The sequence below is a fragment of the Mastacembelus armatus genome, chromosome 20 (assembly GCF_900324485.2).
Source record: "Mastacembelus armatus chromosome 20, fMasArm1.2, whole genome shotgun sequence".
NCBI classification, from domain to species: Eukaryota; Metazoa; Chordata; class Actinopteri; order Synbranchiformes; family Mastacembelidae; genus Mastacembelus; species Mastacembelus armatus.
Window position 1 is genome coordinate 9,198,651 of NC_046652.1, and position 14,975 is coordinate 9,213,625.

Consider the following 14,975-nt stretch of genomic DNA (forward strand, 5'->3'; position numbering starts at 1 on the left):
GGTCATCGAAAGACTTCAAATAATACACACGAACACCGGAACTCTTTGATGCATTTTTACCCATTTTCTGCACGGACCTTGTTCGCGAGAGCACACATCCTGACAGCTTGAATGGAGCAGTGAGGACGTGTACGTTTTGTGTCGATGAAAACGTAGACAGTAGATTTTTTTTTAAATTGGCGTTTACAACAATATATTTCGTTCACAGTGTGTAGCGATTTTTATTTCCCCGATGGCGACTGTGGAGGAACTGAAGTTGCGGGTTAGAGAGCTGGAAAACGAACTGATAAAGTGTAAACAGAAGCAGTGTGCCATGGAGGATGCACTTCACAGACCGAAAATTGACAAAATGAGCGCCGAGGTCGTTGATTCCAACCCATACAGGTGAGTTTTTATTATTATTTTATTAGTTTACCTTTCAACACATTTTGTCTAGATTGCTCACAGGTGACTCACTCGTCCCATATGGTGGTGTTTCACAGACGTCAAGCTAATCTCAGCTGTGTTTTCATTGCAGCCGTCTAATGGCTTTAAAGAGGATGGGCGTCGTGGAGGATTATGAGGTATGATATTTGAGTTCGTTTGTTTGTTTTGCAGTGTAATATTTCCCCAGGGATGATTTTAAAAATATGAGCTCACCTACTAAATAGAAGAAAAAGCTTAATTGCACAGCACTAAAATAGAGTTGGACAAATTGATGTTATATGTAGACATAAATATTTTTACAGAAAATCCGGACATTCACAGTGGCCGTGGTTGGAGTTGGGGGAGTGGGCAGCGTGACAGCAGAAATGCTCACTAGATGTGGCATCGGTAAGGTAATGCGAACACTGAATTATTTCATCCACATTTCTCCTCATCTTCAACAGTTTGTGCTTGTGTGCTCACCTGAGCCATGTCTTGTTTTGTGTCATCACAGTTGCTCCTCTTTGATTATGATAAAGTCGAGCTAGCCAATATGAACAGACTGTTCTTCCAGCCCCACCAGGCAGGCCTCAGTAAAGTGGAAGCAGCAGAACTCACACTCAGGTATGCTTTTGTTGACAGTTCACTAAAATTCCTGGGAAATTTGCCTTCTTTGTGATTACATGTTAGTCGGTTTTCTCCAACAGAAACATCAATCCAGATGTGTTGTTCGAGACCCACAACTATAATATCACCACAATGGAAAACTTCACACATTTCATGGATCGCATCAGGTGGGAATTCCTGCTTTCCACTTTATAGTTTTCCTCCTCTCTCCCTACAGTTGCTCAGGCCTTCACATCAGAGTATTCCTTTGGTCGTTCCTCACTGCTTATTGGTCACCTCTACAATTGATTATGAGATTTTTTTTTTTTTTTTTTTTTACTGATTTCCTTTAAAGTACTTTGAGGTCTAGCGATATGCTACATTGCTGAGCTGTCATTTCCCTACAGACAGAATGCAGCCTCAGATACTCAGGCAGGACTCTTCTGGCTGTTCCAAAGTCCCAGCTCAAGACTATAGGAGACAAGGCTTTTGCAGTCAGAGCCCCTCGACTCTGAACTCCCTGCCTGAGGATCCGAGACTTGAATCAGAAGCATCTTTTAAATCACTTCTTAAAACTTATGTTTTTGAAATTTCTTTCTATATCTTTCTTTAATAAGCAGCATACTTTTTTTAATCTTTTGTTTTTCCCTTTATTTTTTACATTTTGAAATGTCTAACTGCCTAATACCTTTTCTTTGTGTTGTATTCAACCTATGTAAAGTACTTTAATTGTAAAAGTACTTTAATTGTATAAATGAAGTTATTATTGTTGTATTCTGTGTCTTCTCAGTCATGGAGGGCTGGAAGAAGGAAGTCCAGTGGATTTGGTCCTGAGCTGTGTGGACAACTTTGAGGCCAGGATGGCCATTAATACAGTATGTCTATTACTGTCACAAAAGAACCGTGTGTATGTGTTACTCTTACTGATTTTACTTATTTTGTAATGTTTGTCTTAGGCCTGTAATGAACTTGGACAGATCTGGATGGAGTCTGGTGTTAGTGAGAATGCTGTTTCAGGACACATCCAGCTCATCATTCCTGGAGAGACGGCCTGCTTTGCTGTATGTTCACACACATGAACATGAACATGAAGATCTTTGGTTTACTTTTAACTTTTATACATCTTTTCTTTGTTAGAAAGAAATTTACAGCAGATACACTGTAATACAGTAATATATCTTTTGTTAGTGTGCTCCTCCCCTGGTGGTTGCAGCTAACATTGATGAGAAGACCCTAAAAAGAGAGGGTGTGTGTGCTGCCAGCTTGCCAACAACAATGGGTGTGGTTGCTGGTCTCCTTGTGCAAAATGTCCTGAAGTAAGTTGTGATTATACATAAATATATGTGACAAATTAAAGGAAAAACCTCAGTACTCGACCCCTGCGGTAAGGGGATCCAGCCACTGTGTTATGCTGTGGGGAGCATTTTGCTGGTGTGGTTTGGGTCCACTTGTCCCCCTTGAGCAGGCCCACTGCTCAAAGATTGGTGTTCATCCATCCACTAAAGTTCATTGAAGCTGTTTTGATGGCCCAACACCTTACTAATACACTTTCTGTTGGTTTTTCCTTCAAAGTGTCACCTGTCAGCTTTTATATACACACAATCGCTATGTTAAGTTAAAAAGTATTGATAAAATGTTCTGTCTTCCAGATACCTACTAAAGTTTGGTTCCGTAAGTTATTATCTTGGTTACAACGCCATGCAGGACTTCTTCCCCACCATGGCCATGAAAGCCAACCCCCAGTGCAATGACCGCCACTGCAGAAGACAACAAGAGGAGTACAATGTCTGTGTGCAATAGAAATCTAGGCTAATTGCAATACAGACTTTTATATTGGGCTGAGTATATTTATCTAACAGTGTCTACCTGTATGTTGTTTTCCCATCAGAAGAAAGAAGCACAGCGACCCAAGGTAGAAGTTGTGGAGGTAGAGGAGGATGTAGTTCATGAGGACAATGAGTGGGGTAAGCAAGAAAATAGCTGTTCTACTACAAGTGTTTGTACTGAAGATCACTTAGTTTTCCGTATGCAGCTTAAGTTTAAATCTGCATTAACACTCATTGTACTATGCAGGTATTGAACTGGTATCCGAGACAACTGATGCAGATTTACAGGCTGCATCAGGCACGATGCCTGACCTCCCAGAAGGCATCACTGTGGCTTACACTATTCCAGCTGCGGTCAGTATTGTTTAAGATAACACAACTTAGGAATTTTCATGTAATTTTAAATATTTGAGATCCTTCTCTTAAGGTATTTCTATTTAAATTTTGGTAACTTCTAAGTAAACAGCATACCTTTTTCTATTGTTATAGTAAAATTAGGTATTCATTGTGACAGTCTCTGGTTTCCCATTTGATTTCATACAATACTAATATTAGGCTTAGAACCATGATGTTAGCGAAAGCAGTAATCAGAAGTGTAAAGTATTGTTTTGTGGTGTTTCTGTTGAGGCCCATTCAATTAAACTGATAATATTGTTTTTCTTTTGTTTGAAGCAGGATACAACAAATGGGGAGACAGTGGAGGAGACCGAACAGAGTTTAGAAGACTTGATGGCTCAGATGAGAAAGTTGTAGACAGCAATGTGGGGCTGTTTTTCTGCTATTAAGACAAAATATGCTTTTTCACAAGAGTTTATTTAAATGCTTTCTTTAATAATAAGCAAGCCAGTGATGGCTTCTTAGGGACAAAAAATTCAAAGCCAATTAATAGCAATCCTAAATTAATTCACTGCGAAAAAATAGAAATGCATGAAAGGTTCTAGTGCTGGCTTTTCTTTAGCAAATTAAAAAAAAAAATAAAATCAAAAAACACTTAGGTGTATCATTCACTGATATACTGGAAAGGTGTGAAGTACACAGTGCTGCTGAAATGTCTGCAACCCTAGATATACATCAGTTAATGCATTAACAACCATTATTTTCTACAACTTCATTACTAAATGAGTTTCCCTACCTGTGTACTCTGACATTCATTCTGCTTTATTTAATCATCAGCTACAAGACTTGTCTCAATAAAGTATTTACCAGATGGAATACAATCTCCTGAATACACTGGATGTGAATTTTGTTGTCCTGTGCAATTTTACAGATTATAATTACATTATATTTGTACATGAATATATAAAAGCACTGGAGGTAATTACATGACATTATATTAATACATGACTAAATAAACACAAGATAAAGTTTTAGTAACAATTTTAGAGATAACCTTTGGGACATTGTGTATTTGGCATTTGCATTCAGTGAGTCAATAAATGGTTATTTTGTTGTACTTTAAACTGGACAATCACATGGCACCATCATGTTAACAATTTTATTAAAATCATTTTATAAATTAATGCACGTGTAAACTGACGCCACCTTTTGCTCCACTACAGCCTGTCTCCCTGTGTGAACTCAACATGACCTCTGATGTCTTAAACTTGATACTGTTTTGTATTTCAGCAGGGAATTGCAGGAAGAAAGAGAGGTTGTCATGAACATTTGCCTGTATACATGATGTTCTTACATTTTTTGCCGTAACATAAACAAGCCCTTAAAACCAGTACCAGAGATGATGTTGCCTTTGACTTGGTCTAGCCCTTTTTTGAACTCTTATCTTAGGGTCTAGTTTCTTACTAGAAACTACCTACCTACCTTTACAGCATGTAATAGTACCATTGTTTCCAAACTTAGCTGAAATTATTTCACGGCAGCACAATCTTCTTTGCTCCTATTTTGACAATAAACACTTGGAACTGTAAAATGGCATTATGTTTGAGTTAAAGTAAGTGTAAACCTGAGTTCCAGGTCCTTAAAAGGACCAACTTAACGGAATTTCAAAGTTTCTTACACACATGATTACAGAAGAAATACTAATAAATACTGCTGGCAAATACATATTTCACAAACTAACATGACTTCATGAGTTTGGTCAAACCTTAAAACCTTCATATATACAACAGTCACAGTGTGATGACCAGAATGGTTCACTTTTTGATGAAACCATGGGGTCTGATTATTATTCTTGGTAACTGGAGCTGACAAAATTGTCTTAACTGTTCTGTGTGTGAATAGAGTCACCTTGGGGCATGTGGGAGGGGTGCTGGTCCCCTCAGACTAAATGTGTCCCCACTGGAGGAATGGCGGGATGGGGCATTTCCACATACCAATGATGGCTCTGCCTCTTTAATCTCCATTGCACGCTTGTAAAGTTCTGCTGCCTTCTCAAAGTCACCCTCTTCATAGCTATTTACAAATTACAAAAACAGAACAAATGAACAAATCACTCTTAAAAAAAAAAATTACTTATCTTTTGATAAATCAAATATTTAATAACTTTAAATACTACCTTAGCACCGCCAGGTTTTTAAGAGTTTCTCCAACACGTGGATGTGAGCGCCCCAAACTATCCTCATAGACTTTGAGTGCTCGTTCATAAAGAGGTAAGGCATCGCTGTGCTTTTTCTGTTGAAAAAATTCACTGTTAGCTGTGTTCTATACCTAATCTTAAAATACAGTCATAACATCCATTTGAAAAAAAAAAAAAAAAAAAAAAAGATGGACAAATTGCATCAAAAAATGCAAATCTAGGAAAGGATTATGAGCGGGTTTACCAGTTGGCAGTATATTACAGCCAAGTTGACCAGGGCTGTGGCCACACTCGGGTGTTTTGGTCCAAAACTTTTTTCCCTAATTTCCAGGGACAGCTCATACAGAGGCACAGCCTTGTCCAGCTTCCCCTGTACAATAAACAAATTTTTAAATCCAACAATCAGCCACCAGAGACTTAACCATTAAATAGATCAGACATTAACATTTCAATGTCAACAGGAACTGGCATCTCACTCTGCGTTTATAGAGCATCGCCAAATGTTTGAGTGTGTATGCCAGAGAAGGGTGGTCTGGGGACAAGGCCTTCTTGCGGATGTCTAGTGCCCTCTCATACATGTCCTCAGCTGCCTCATATTCCCTTCTTTCTGTATGCAGCGCAGCCAGATTGTTGAGAGACTGAGCACAGTCTGGGTGATCCGGTCCAAGCACACGCTGACGCATCTCCAAAGAGCGGGTCAAAAACACTTTAGCTGCACTAGTGAAAGCAAAGACAGATATTAGAAATTACAACTGGCATTATCTGACACACACAAAACAGATCTATGAAAAAACAGGTTTAAAGTAAAATTTTAAATAGTCTAATGTTCGTGATATGTTAAATGTTATTGTCTGTGCTTGCTAGCTGTAATGTGTGCCTTACTCCAGGTTGTTTTGGAGGTAGTACAGGACACCTAGTTCATTAAGTGTCTTAGCACAGTCAGCTGAGTCTTTCCCCAGGGTCAGCTCTTCCAGCTGCAGGGCTCTGCGCCTCAACAAAGTGAAGCCATACTGAAAGGAGGAGCAGACAAAGGTATGCATAAAATTACTAAATAAGTGAGAATGACCACGCATAACCCAGGGATTAGTGAAATATGCTCACCATGTGACCTTTCTGGCGAGCAGTTTTCTGACGTATCTTCACTGACCTCTTTCTGAGTTTCTCTGCTTGTTCATATCTGAATATGAAAGTGCCAGGTGTAAGTCATTACACAAGTAGTTTAAATTGAATCTTGACACAACATGGTGTTTTCATTCTTGTTTAAACCTTATTTAAATATAAGGTCTTCATCACAGTGGATTGCCTCTTTGTGAACACATTGTTTGGCTGTAACAACTAAAAAACTTTAAAACATGAAAAGTAATTGTAAATAACATCATGTATGTCATCACCAAGCAAGCCCTGTTTACTTGTTTTGTTTTTGATAAAGCACGGCAAGTGACTCCAGCTCTCGTGCCACACTGGCGTGCTCAGCACCATAGGCGTTCTCACTTATCTCCAGGGCCTGTTTGTACAGCTGCTCAGCATTGCCATACTTCTTCCACTGAACATAAACCCCAGCCAGTTGGTGCAGGGAGCGAGCTACACTGGGATGGTCTGGGTCCAGAGCCGTCTCCCTGATCTCAAGGGATCTTTGTAAAGGAGCTACAGCCTAGACAGTCAGACAGACAAAACCAGATACATATGTATGAAGATGGGTAGGACTGATAATAATAATCTTGAGTTTCTTGCTGTTTAAAAGTAAAACATTCTGTAACATTCAATGTCAAATGGCTTGGTAGCATAACTCAAAGTTGTCTAGGTTAGATTGTTCATGAAGTTTATAGCTGGAAGTGATCAGCATAGCAATGAAAATGAATGTCACTGTCTGAGGATGTTACCAACAGGGAAGAGATATGATACGAAAATTAATGGACTGAGTACTGAACTGTGTGGTACTGCATAGTGTAAGGCAATGGATAAGGATAATTTGTTTTTAAAGCCAACTTGGCATGTGCGAGCCGTCAAGAAGTAACAAAGGGAGCGTAGGGGAGTTCCTTGCATAAAAAAAACACTATCATGCAATCGAGGAGGATTTTATCTAGGTATTAAATTCAGCACTTAGGTCAAGAAAGAGTAGATATTCTACCTGACTTGGAAGACCCAGGTCTTTGAGGAACCGTCCCAAGGTCTCATACAGATTTGCCAGCTTGGTCATGCTGTCTTCACCCTCACAGCTCTTCTCATAGTGTTTCAAAGAGTCAAAGTACTCAGTGGCCATAGAGTTTTTGTCTTTGCCCACATACTGCCAATATGTCAGCAACTCTGAGAAATGACCCCTTAAAAAAATCACACATATTTGTTAAACAATACCTCAACAAATGTGGCAGGTTTTGTTAAGTCAGCTTATGTGTGTATATGTTTTCTACCTCTTGTAGAGGTTCTGGGAGACAAATAGGTTTAAAAGGCTGCGTTGCAGTTTAGGCCTGTCCTCCTGCTGTTGGAGCAGCCAGGGAAGCTCATCAGCAACACGCCATGTTACATGGTCCTGGCTACATGGATACACACACAATGATTTAAGTTGTACTGACATAAAAATGTGAATTTACTGCATGAGGACAGCCACTCTAAAATACCTCAGTTGCTGGCTGAAGTAATGGATGAGTTTCTCTCTGTAATTAGCAGAGCTGCTTCCTCCACCCAGAAACTGCAACCTCACAGCTTCCCAAGCCTGAAAGACAATCACAGAAATATTTTATGCTTTGTGTCCTAATTGTCACACGCATCTTGTTTTTTTAATGACTTATAGCTCTATAATGTTCTACTGGCCAAACCCCAATTACCTGAAGGTGCTGAAACCGGATAAGCCCACAACGAACAGTCACAATGCAAAGTCTATTCAGATGGTACAGCATAGAGGACAGTACCGGCAACTCCAACTCTGAAAATAGATCCAATATTTCTGATTCACTCACTCCATTATGACTGGCACATACAAGGCATAGTATCTAAAGAGAGAAAAAAAAAAGAAAAGCACATATTACTATTGCAAAGATGAAAAAAGGACACAAAGGTATATATCTGAAGTACATTTACAGAAATACATTTATAATATGACAAAAAACATAAATAAAACTGGGTTTGTAGCACATGCTTGGTATTAAAGCCACTAATGATAACAGTATGTTGCTAGTATGTCTAGAGTGAGGTTACCTCTCTCAGAATGTGTTGCTCTTTGTCTGTACTGAGGGAATTTAGCATCATCTTGAGGGCCAACTGGTATAGTGACATGGTATCCTGACACTGTAGACACTGCTCCAAGCTCTTTTCCTGTGACCAACATGACTGACTGCAAGACAACAACAAGAAGCCACTGAAAAATGAAAATATTTAGAGACATGTAATGGTGACGGGTAGACTGTTTTAAGCAATGCTCTAAACGTACAGTTCTAAAAGACCAACAGATCTATAATCAAATTTCAACAGGTTTTCACAACTGTACCAACATTACCTGGTAATCATCCTTGCGAGTAATGTGACATACAATGCATTGCAGGTTGACGCAGAGCGACAGTGCCTTTCCAGCTTCTTTTCCTAAAACAAAGATACATTCAGGTGTAGCACAAAGAACATACCTGCTATTGATTCCAAATGTGTTTCCAGAATTCTAAGACTCGCAAACGGACCAAAACTCTTTAAGAATTAAAAAAAAAAAAAAGTATGTGGTATGATAACTGACCTGGTCCTTAGTAAGTTTGAGATCCATGCTCTGGCATTCTGCACAGACAACACTCCTGACCTCTCTGGGACTCAGTGGATCCAAGTGAAGAGTGGGCCACAACCTGAAAGGCACAACTACTTTAATAATATAACAAATATTATAAGTTCCAATATTACAGAAATAGATTTAGTAAGCAAAATAAAAATATAAAATTGTGTGCAAAGTATACAAATACTGTGATATTGGGTCCTACCTCCAAGCCTGAGGACACGTCTCAACATTGACAGAAACCACCACTCTAACATTGACAGGCAGAGGGTCAATAAGCCACTTCATGTGTCGTTCTGCTTGCTAGAAAAAAAGAAGACAAACTGTAGAGTTAGAAGAGTTTTTTTGGGAAAGTGGATGTGACTGTGTAATCTGGGTTAAAGTAGTGGGCTTGTGCCTGTATTTGGTCAATAGAGTCAATGATGATTATGATGTTTCCTTGATGGCGTGCTGACAGCCTTTCAAGCCAACGGGGAAACTCCTCCAAAATCTTACTGGGTTCCATGGAAAAGCCAGAAATGGACCAGAAGTGCTGCAGCAGCTATTTGATAAGAACAGATGGGTAACACAAACCTCTTTTAATAAACCAGACAATATGACATCCTTGTCTGACAAACACTGGAAACACTAAGCCAATTAGAGTGAACTCTTACTTTGACTGTAAGGCGTTTGATAATCAGAACTGGCTCGGAGCTTATGGAAAGCGGGCGGTCAACAAAATGGTACAGGAACAAGGTGTTGGGGGATTGCTTTTGTTGTAGCTCAATCCTGAAGAAAATTAAAAACGAATGAAGTCTGAATCTAAACTAAACTAACAGTAAACAGGTGCATTACACTAAACTTGAATCAATCAACTCTCACCATTTCGAAAGCAGGAGAGACTTTCCTGAGCCTGGACCACCAGACACCAGCAACGGAGGAGTGGGAGGTGGAGCAGTTATCATGTCATTCAAACAATCTATATACTTAGAAGGAAATAAGATATATAGATATACACATTACAAATTATCTGACTGGAAGCCAAAACAGAGGATGTGGAAACAGGAGGACATCTGCCCTACCTTCTGGAAGCCTAACTGAGAGACATTGCTACTACAGGCTTGCTGATAAGACTCAATCTGTTCCTGTTCATCGTGCAGATCCCACAGCATATCTCCAGAGTCTTCCTCATGCCCCTCCTCAATCCCAGGGTCCTTAGAGTCAACATCTGCTCCTTCAAGACCAAGCAACTCCTTGAAGGATAATTTGGTTTACGAAGTTATCATGAGAAGCGTGCATAAATTACAATGAACTGACATCAAGTTTGAAGTCATGGCTCGATTGCTGTACCTGTTTGATGATTTTGTCTAGATCAGTATAAATCAGGGCAGCCCCATCATCTGCAGAACCACTGTGATCAACCACCTGGGTGTCATGTTCAAAATACATTAACACAAGCACCATGCAGCATCTGATAACCAGTAAAATACAGGATCTTGACTTTGAAGCAATTAAACCCTTATAGTATTGTTATTGTTAGGTACAAACATTGAGCATGTGTGTAACTGCCAGATGGACAATACAGAACAATATACTAAGGACTTTAAATTTCATAACCATCAGTGCAGCTTACTTCCGCTGAATTTTAACACACACAGGCCGTGTTCATTTAATATATTACATACAGACACACCTTGAGTTTAGCAGCCTTGTCTGCAGCATTGATCCTTTCCAGCAATTGCCTGGTGGATCCAGTCAAACTGTGATCTTCTCCAGTCCTGAGATAGAGAACCAGTGGATGGCCATCTGGGTTCTTCACAAAAGCCTCTTCACAATCTTCCACCACAGAACTACACGTACACATTTTATATGACTATCAGAATATTTATATTTTTTTATGAATAAAAAATAGAACTATTGTACAATCTTTGTTATAAAATATGGAAATGTGCTAATGAGGGTGGACATAGGAGCTTATGTACCTAGTAACAGTAGATTTGAGAAGAAGCACACATACAGAGCTCCTTTCAATCTCCTGCTTACGCTCCACAGTGTATGAGGCTGCACTCTCCTCTGGGAAGAAGACATTCAGGTAGAAGTGGCCTAGGTCCTCACACATTTTCCGTAACACTGGAGAGTGTTTCTGCAATTACATGATTCCCAGACTATGGTTAGTTTGGGCATTTGAGTAAAATGCCTCCTGGATGTTTTCAGCTGAACATATTCTGGGCACATACAACTGGTAGTAGACCCTGGAACAGACTCAGAAGAAGCTAGTGAGATTATGTATCTATTTAAGGTAAGCAGTGGAAATTGGATGAAAGGATGGATCGATGGCCAATTTTTCAGATCAATGCTCAGATGCCTCAGTCTGCCATTTCAGCTAGTCTTTACTAAACTAATTCCCTTAAAACAGATTAAAGATCATCTAAGACTAAATACACTCTTAAACTGGCCCTATTTCACCAAATATAACTTTATATTAATATTGTTTATTATTAGAGATGCGTTGATTATTTCATCTATATCTATTTCAGTGAAGGTCAAAGAACAAGTTAACTATTCTTGCTAGAGTTCTGTTACTGTGTTGCCTCATGTTGAAATCCTCGAAAAAAAAAAAACAAAACATAATCCTAAGAACAGAATATTTACAGTTTGCTGAATTACAGTGCTGATCTTACCGACCTTAATAAAGATGTCCAGCTCGGCTTTGGTCTCCTGAGTAAAGATTAGGTAGCAGCGCACAGTGTTACTCCATAAGGCCTGTCGAACATGAGGGGAGACCTGAAGCAGACTCGCTACTGCAGCATCCCAATCATCTGAGAGACACGGACACACAAGAAAAAAGTGCACAAGTACATGTAATAAAAAGTTATAATACATAGGACTTCTGGTATGCTTACAACACATATCATAAGACTCTTTGCCTCTATACTTATTAACATTTACATACCTCTGCTCACATTTGCAAAAGGCCCCTCAACATCGATCAAGCTGTGGGCAAACTCTGGCCCTTTGAATGTCTGTTGCAACTGCATCATGCTACCCATAGAGGGCTCACTTCCCAGCACACCACCAGCCCAGTACTCACACTGTGTCCCTGTAGCTAGGAACAGATGTTGAGTGTTATATATGTAGAGAGAGTATATGATATATGTTTAGTGTATGCTCTTGTCTCCCTGTATACGTAAACAGATGGATGAATAAAAATAAAAGAAAAACTACCTCAACACTTTGATTTTTGGGTCTTACCAGTGACAGTGGTTTGGTTGTCATCTGAGTCAGAATCATTTGGATCATAGACTTGGATGCCCTGAGCCTGCAGCTGCTGCAGTTTGGCTTCCAAGTCCCTTTTGGCTCTCAAAAGATCCTGGATCTCCTTTTCTTTTGTCTCTCGGAAGATCTGATGATCATTTAGTCAGCAGGTTAGGGCTGCAATCATGATCACTGTAAAGATGACAGTAACAAGCATTGTGGTTTACCTTAAACTGTCGTTTTACTTTGTCCCTGTCATGTTCAAAAGTGGCAGCCCTTTCCATAGCTTGGTACTTTGCCTCAAGAGCGCTCTCTTTTTCTCTAAGGATCTTCTGGTAGGTCTTCTGGAGAGCCTGCAGTCATATTGAGAATAACGGTCACTGTCATACCAACTGTTAAAACACCCACAAACTTTAAAAATTGTCACAAATATGCAGTTCATTTATTTTACCTGCAGCTCAGCTCTCAGCCTCTTGTTCTCTTCATCCAGCTTGGCTTCTTTCTTTTGCATAGATGAAATCTCATTATTCTTGCTAACACGGAAGATTTCATATTCTTTACGGAGCCTTTCATACTCTGCAGCATATTCAAGATCAACAGAACCTGTGGATTTAAAACTGGCCCCAATGACCCGAGGTCCTCTGCGAAAGGAACTGCGCAGGAGTCGGGCTTTGGGCTTGACTTCCACTGGGATTTCACAGGCTTCTCCACCTTCACCCCCGTATCCATCCTCGATCACCTCTCCTGGGCTGACTAAAGAGGATGCTGTACCCATGGTGGCAGCCTAAGCTGTAAATAAATAGTCAGCTTCTTTGGATGGCCATGGTTTAGTTGTTAAGTAGTGCTGCAGGAGCTATGCAGGAAATGCCCAGGAGAGCCCACTGTGTTTACATTGTAGTACTTTTCAGTTGTATCGAATGAGACCTTGCTCCAATTTAAAAAATGTGGGCAATTTTAGAGAGAAATCAGCCTTTACTTTTATTCAAACTGCCCAGATGCCATTTTGAACTTGTAGAGCTACTGGCAAGATGTTCTGTAAGAGTGTTAGAGTTGTTATTTCCTCAGAAAGTTTCATAATCTAAAATTAGAAACAAAATAAAAAACACATTAAAAAGCGTACTCAAAGTGTACTCAAAGTTTACTAGTCTTATACTTAAAAAAAGTTAAAAGTTAAAACAAATTAAACAAGTACACAAAGTATATTTTCAAAAACTAAAAATTGGGCTAGAAGTATATAATCCGTACAATAAATTTAATACACACTAGAGTACAAAATTAAACTTCAACTAAAACGTCAACCTCTATTTACAATAAAGAATACTTAATAGTATACTTTCATAATGTAAAATGGGCCAATTTAGCCCTAAAATGTATTGAAGTAGCTAGTACACTACTAGTAGCCTACATTGATATTAATATACTACATAAAGTAAGCTGACCTTAGTTGATGTAACAGATTAACATAACGTTACTTATTTTTGTTAAGGAAACCCCCATTACTCACAACAGAAAACTTAAAATGATGCCTGGTAAATAATTTTTGCCAATAGCTCCTCCTAACCTTAATCCCAACCCTAACCCCACCCATAACCCCTAACACTAACCATAATCCTAACTCTAACCCTAAACCTGTAACAGGCCAGAGATAGTAAACGTTACTGATAAACTACTAGAAAGTTTTCATCTAACTAGCTAACTAGTTACTAGGCATTAGTATCAAAACTATTAGCAGAAACGTTAAGAGCCACAAAGTTAATTTTCAAGTTAGTTAGTTAACTTAATAACTAGCGTTAAGTTGGTTAATGACTAAATAAAGTTTGTAGGTTAAAGTTAGTTAATAACTAACTAGCTAAACTCTTCACTCGTTAATGGTATTTTAGGGGAGCCCCGTTCGAACATTTACAGTCAAGTACAACTAGCTAGTTATGTGACGTTAATCATATAAAGTTAAACATACATAACTGTTCATATTTAACGTAGCGTTATATGCATATCTCTGTTACGACAAGTTAAATTCATAGTTGTAGTTAACGCTGCTTGGTGAACTAACTTAACCTTACGCTGACTAACATTAGCTAACGCAACGTTGCAAATATATAACAAATCCTTTTAGTTTAGACTGAATAAAGTTACTGACTAACGTTAAAATCCCAAGTCTTGATGAGGTAAATGCAGTTAAACCACCGACTCTGTGCTAAACAAACAAAAAGTGCACTCACCATCCGCTCCCTCCAGCTCCTTCCTGGCTGCCTTGGTAACAAGTCGATAATACGGGTGCCCGCACAAGTCAATATGGTTTAAAGTCGAGTTTGTTAACATTTAGTTAAATTTTACAAAGAAAAGTAATAGTAAAACACAAATAAAGTAAAATATTTGTGTAGGTAAGGTCCAATTCAAAAGTTACCGCGGAGAAGTTGGTTTTAACAGTACTTCACCAGCCCAGAACACCATCACACTGATTTAGGTAACATCTGTTTGTTTACGCATAATCCTGAATGCACACTCTTTTATTTTGAATGTTATACTGAATTTAAATGCTTTGCTAGACATTTTCTGAATTTTCTAAAAATAATTTTATCATGTACAGCATAAGACAAATATTTCAATAGTATCAAAATCATGT

General features: G+C 38.9%; 2 protein-coding genes across 8 annotated transcripts; one reads left to right on the plus strand and one right to left on the minus strand.

Annotated features, from left to right (window-relative positions):
- The first annotated feature begins 8 nt into the window (after positions 1-8).
- Positions 9-4,054, plus strand: uba5 (ubiquitin-like modifier activating enzyme 5). 4 transcript variants are annotated; one of them, XR_003294742.1, is made up of 14 exons: positions 9-129; positions 209-384; positions 518-563; positions 729-818; positions 920-1,029; positions 1,113-1,199; positions 1,802-1,886; positions 1,968-2,072; positions 2,200-2,327; positions 2,661-2,796; positions 2,900-2,975; positions 3,085-3,191; positions 3,513-3,673; positions 3,712-4,054. XR_003294742.1 is itself a non-coding variant. In XM_026292113.1 (12 exons), the coding sequence occupies exons 1-12, from the start codon at positions 233-235 to the stop codon at positions 3,588-3,590; spliced, it is 1,200 nt and encodes a 399-aa protein (XP_026147898.1). In that variant the 5' UTR covers positions 92-232; the 3' UTR covers positions 3,591-4,054. The 4 variants fall into 4 exon arrangements, 1 of the variants encoding a protein (XP_026147898.1); XR_003294741.1 differs by having other exon boundaries at positions 92-384; XM_026292113.1 differs by having other exon boundaries at positions 92-384; positions 3,513-4,054.
- Positions 3,634-14,605, minus strand: nphp3 (nephronophthisis 3). 4 transcript variants are annotated; one of them, XM_026292104.1, is made up of 28 exons: positions 14,572-14,605; positions 12,804-13,430; positions 12,580-12,705; positions 12,350-12,500; positions 12,051-12,203; positions 11,783-11,916; positions 11,080-11,240; positions 10,791-10,947; positions 10,448-10,522; positions 10,180-10,350; positions 9,980-10,083; positions 9,772-9,886; positions 9,516-9,659; positions 9,324-9,421; positions 9,089-9,191; positions 8,861-8,943; positions 8,563-8,698; positions 8,193-8,357; positions 7,986-8,080; positions 7,779-7,901; positions 7,499-7,688; positions 6,780-7,021; positions 6,472-6,547; positions 6,253-6,380; positions 5,847-6,087; positions 5,615-5,740; positions 5,350-5,465; positions 5,078-5,246 (listed from the first exon to the last, which is right to left on the minus strand). In XM_026292104.1, the coding sequence occupies exons 2-28, from the start codon at positions 13,125-13,127 to the stop codon at positions 5,078-5,080; spliced, it is 3,906 nt and encodes a 1,301-aa protein (XP_026147889.1). In that variant the 5' UTR covers positions 13,128-13,430; positions 14,572-14,605. The 4 variants fall into 4 exon arrangements, with proteins under 4 accessions (XP_026147891.1, XP_026147889.1, XP_026147890.1 ...); XM_026292105.1 differs by lacking the exon at positions 14,572-14,605 and adding an exon at positions 14,494-14,529; XM_026292106.2 differs by lacking the exon at positions 14,572-14,605 and having other exon boundaries at positions 3,634-5,246; positions 12,804-13,127.
- Between the last annotated feature and the right edge of the window lie 370 nt (positions 14,606-14,975).

Bases quoted from the DNA above. Each gene is read 5' to 3' on its own strand.
- uba5 (XM_026292113.1), top strand. From the start codon at position 233: ATGGCGACTGTGGAGGAACTGAAGTTGCGGGTTAGAGAGCTGGAAAAC. The intron at 2,073-2,199 runs GTATGTTCACAC...ATCTTTTGTTAG, and splicing joins GAGAGACGGCCTGCTTTGCT to TGTGCTCCTCCCCTGGTGGT. The intron at 3,192-3,512 runs GTCAGTATTGTT...TGTTTGAAGCAG, and splicing joins CTTACACTATTCCAGCTGCG to GATACAACAAATGGGGAGAC.
- nphp3 (XM_026292106.2), bottom strand. From the start codon at position 13,127: ATGGGTACAGCATCCTCTTTAGTCAGCCCAGGAGAGGTGATCGAGGAT. The intron at 12,204-12,349 runs GTAAGACCCAAA...ATCTGTTCCTAG, and splicing joins CAACCAAACCACTGTCACTG to CTACAGGGACACAGTGTGAG. The intron at 10,523-10,790 runs GTGTGTCTGTAT...CATGACACCCAG, and splicing joins ACAAGGCTGCTAAACTCAAG to GTGGTTGATCACAGTGGTTC.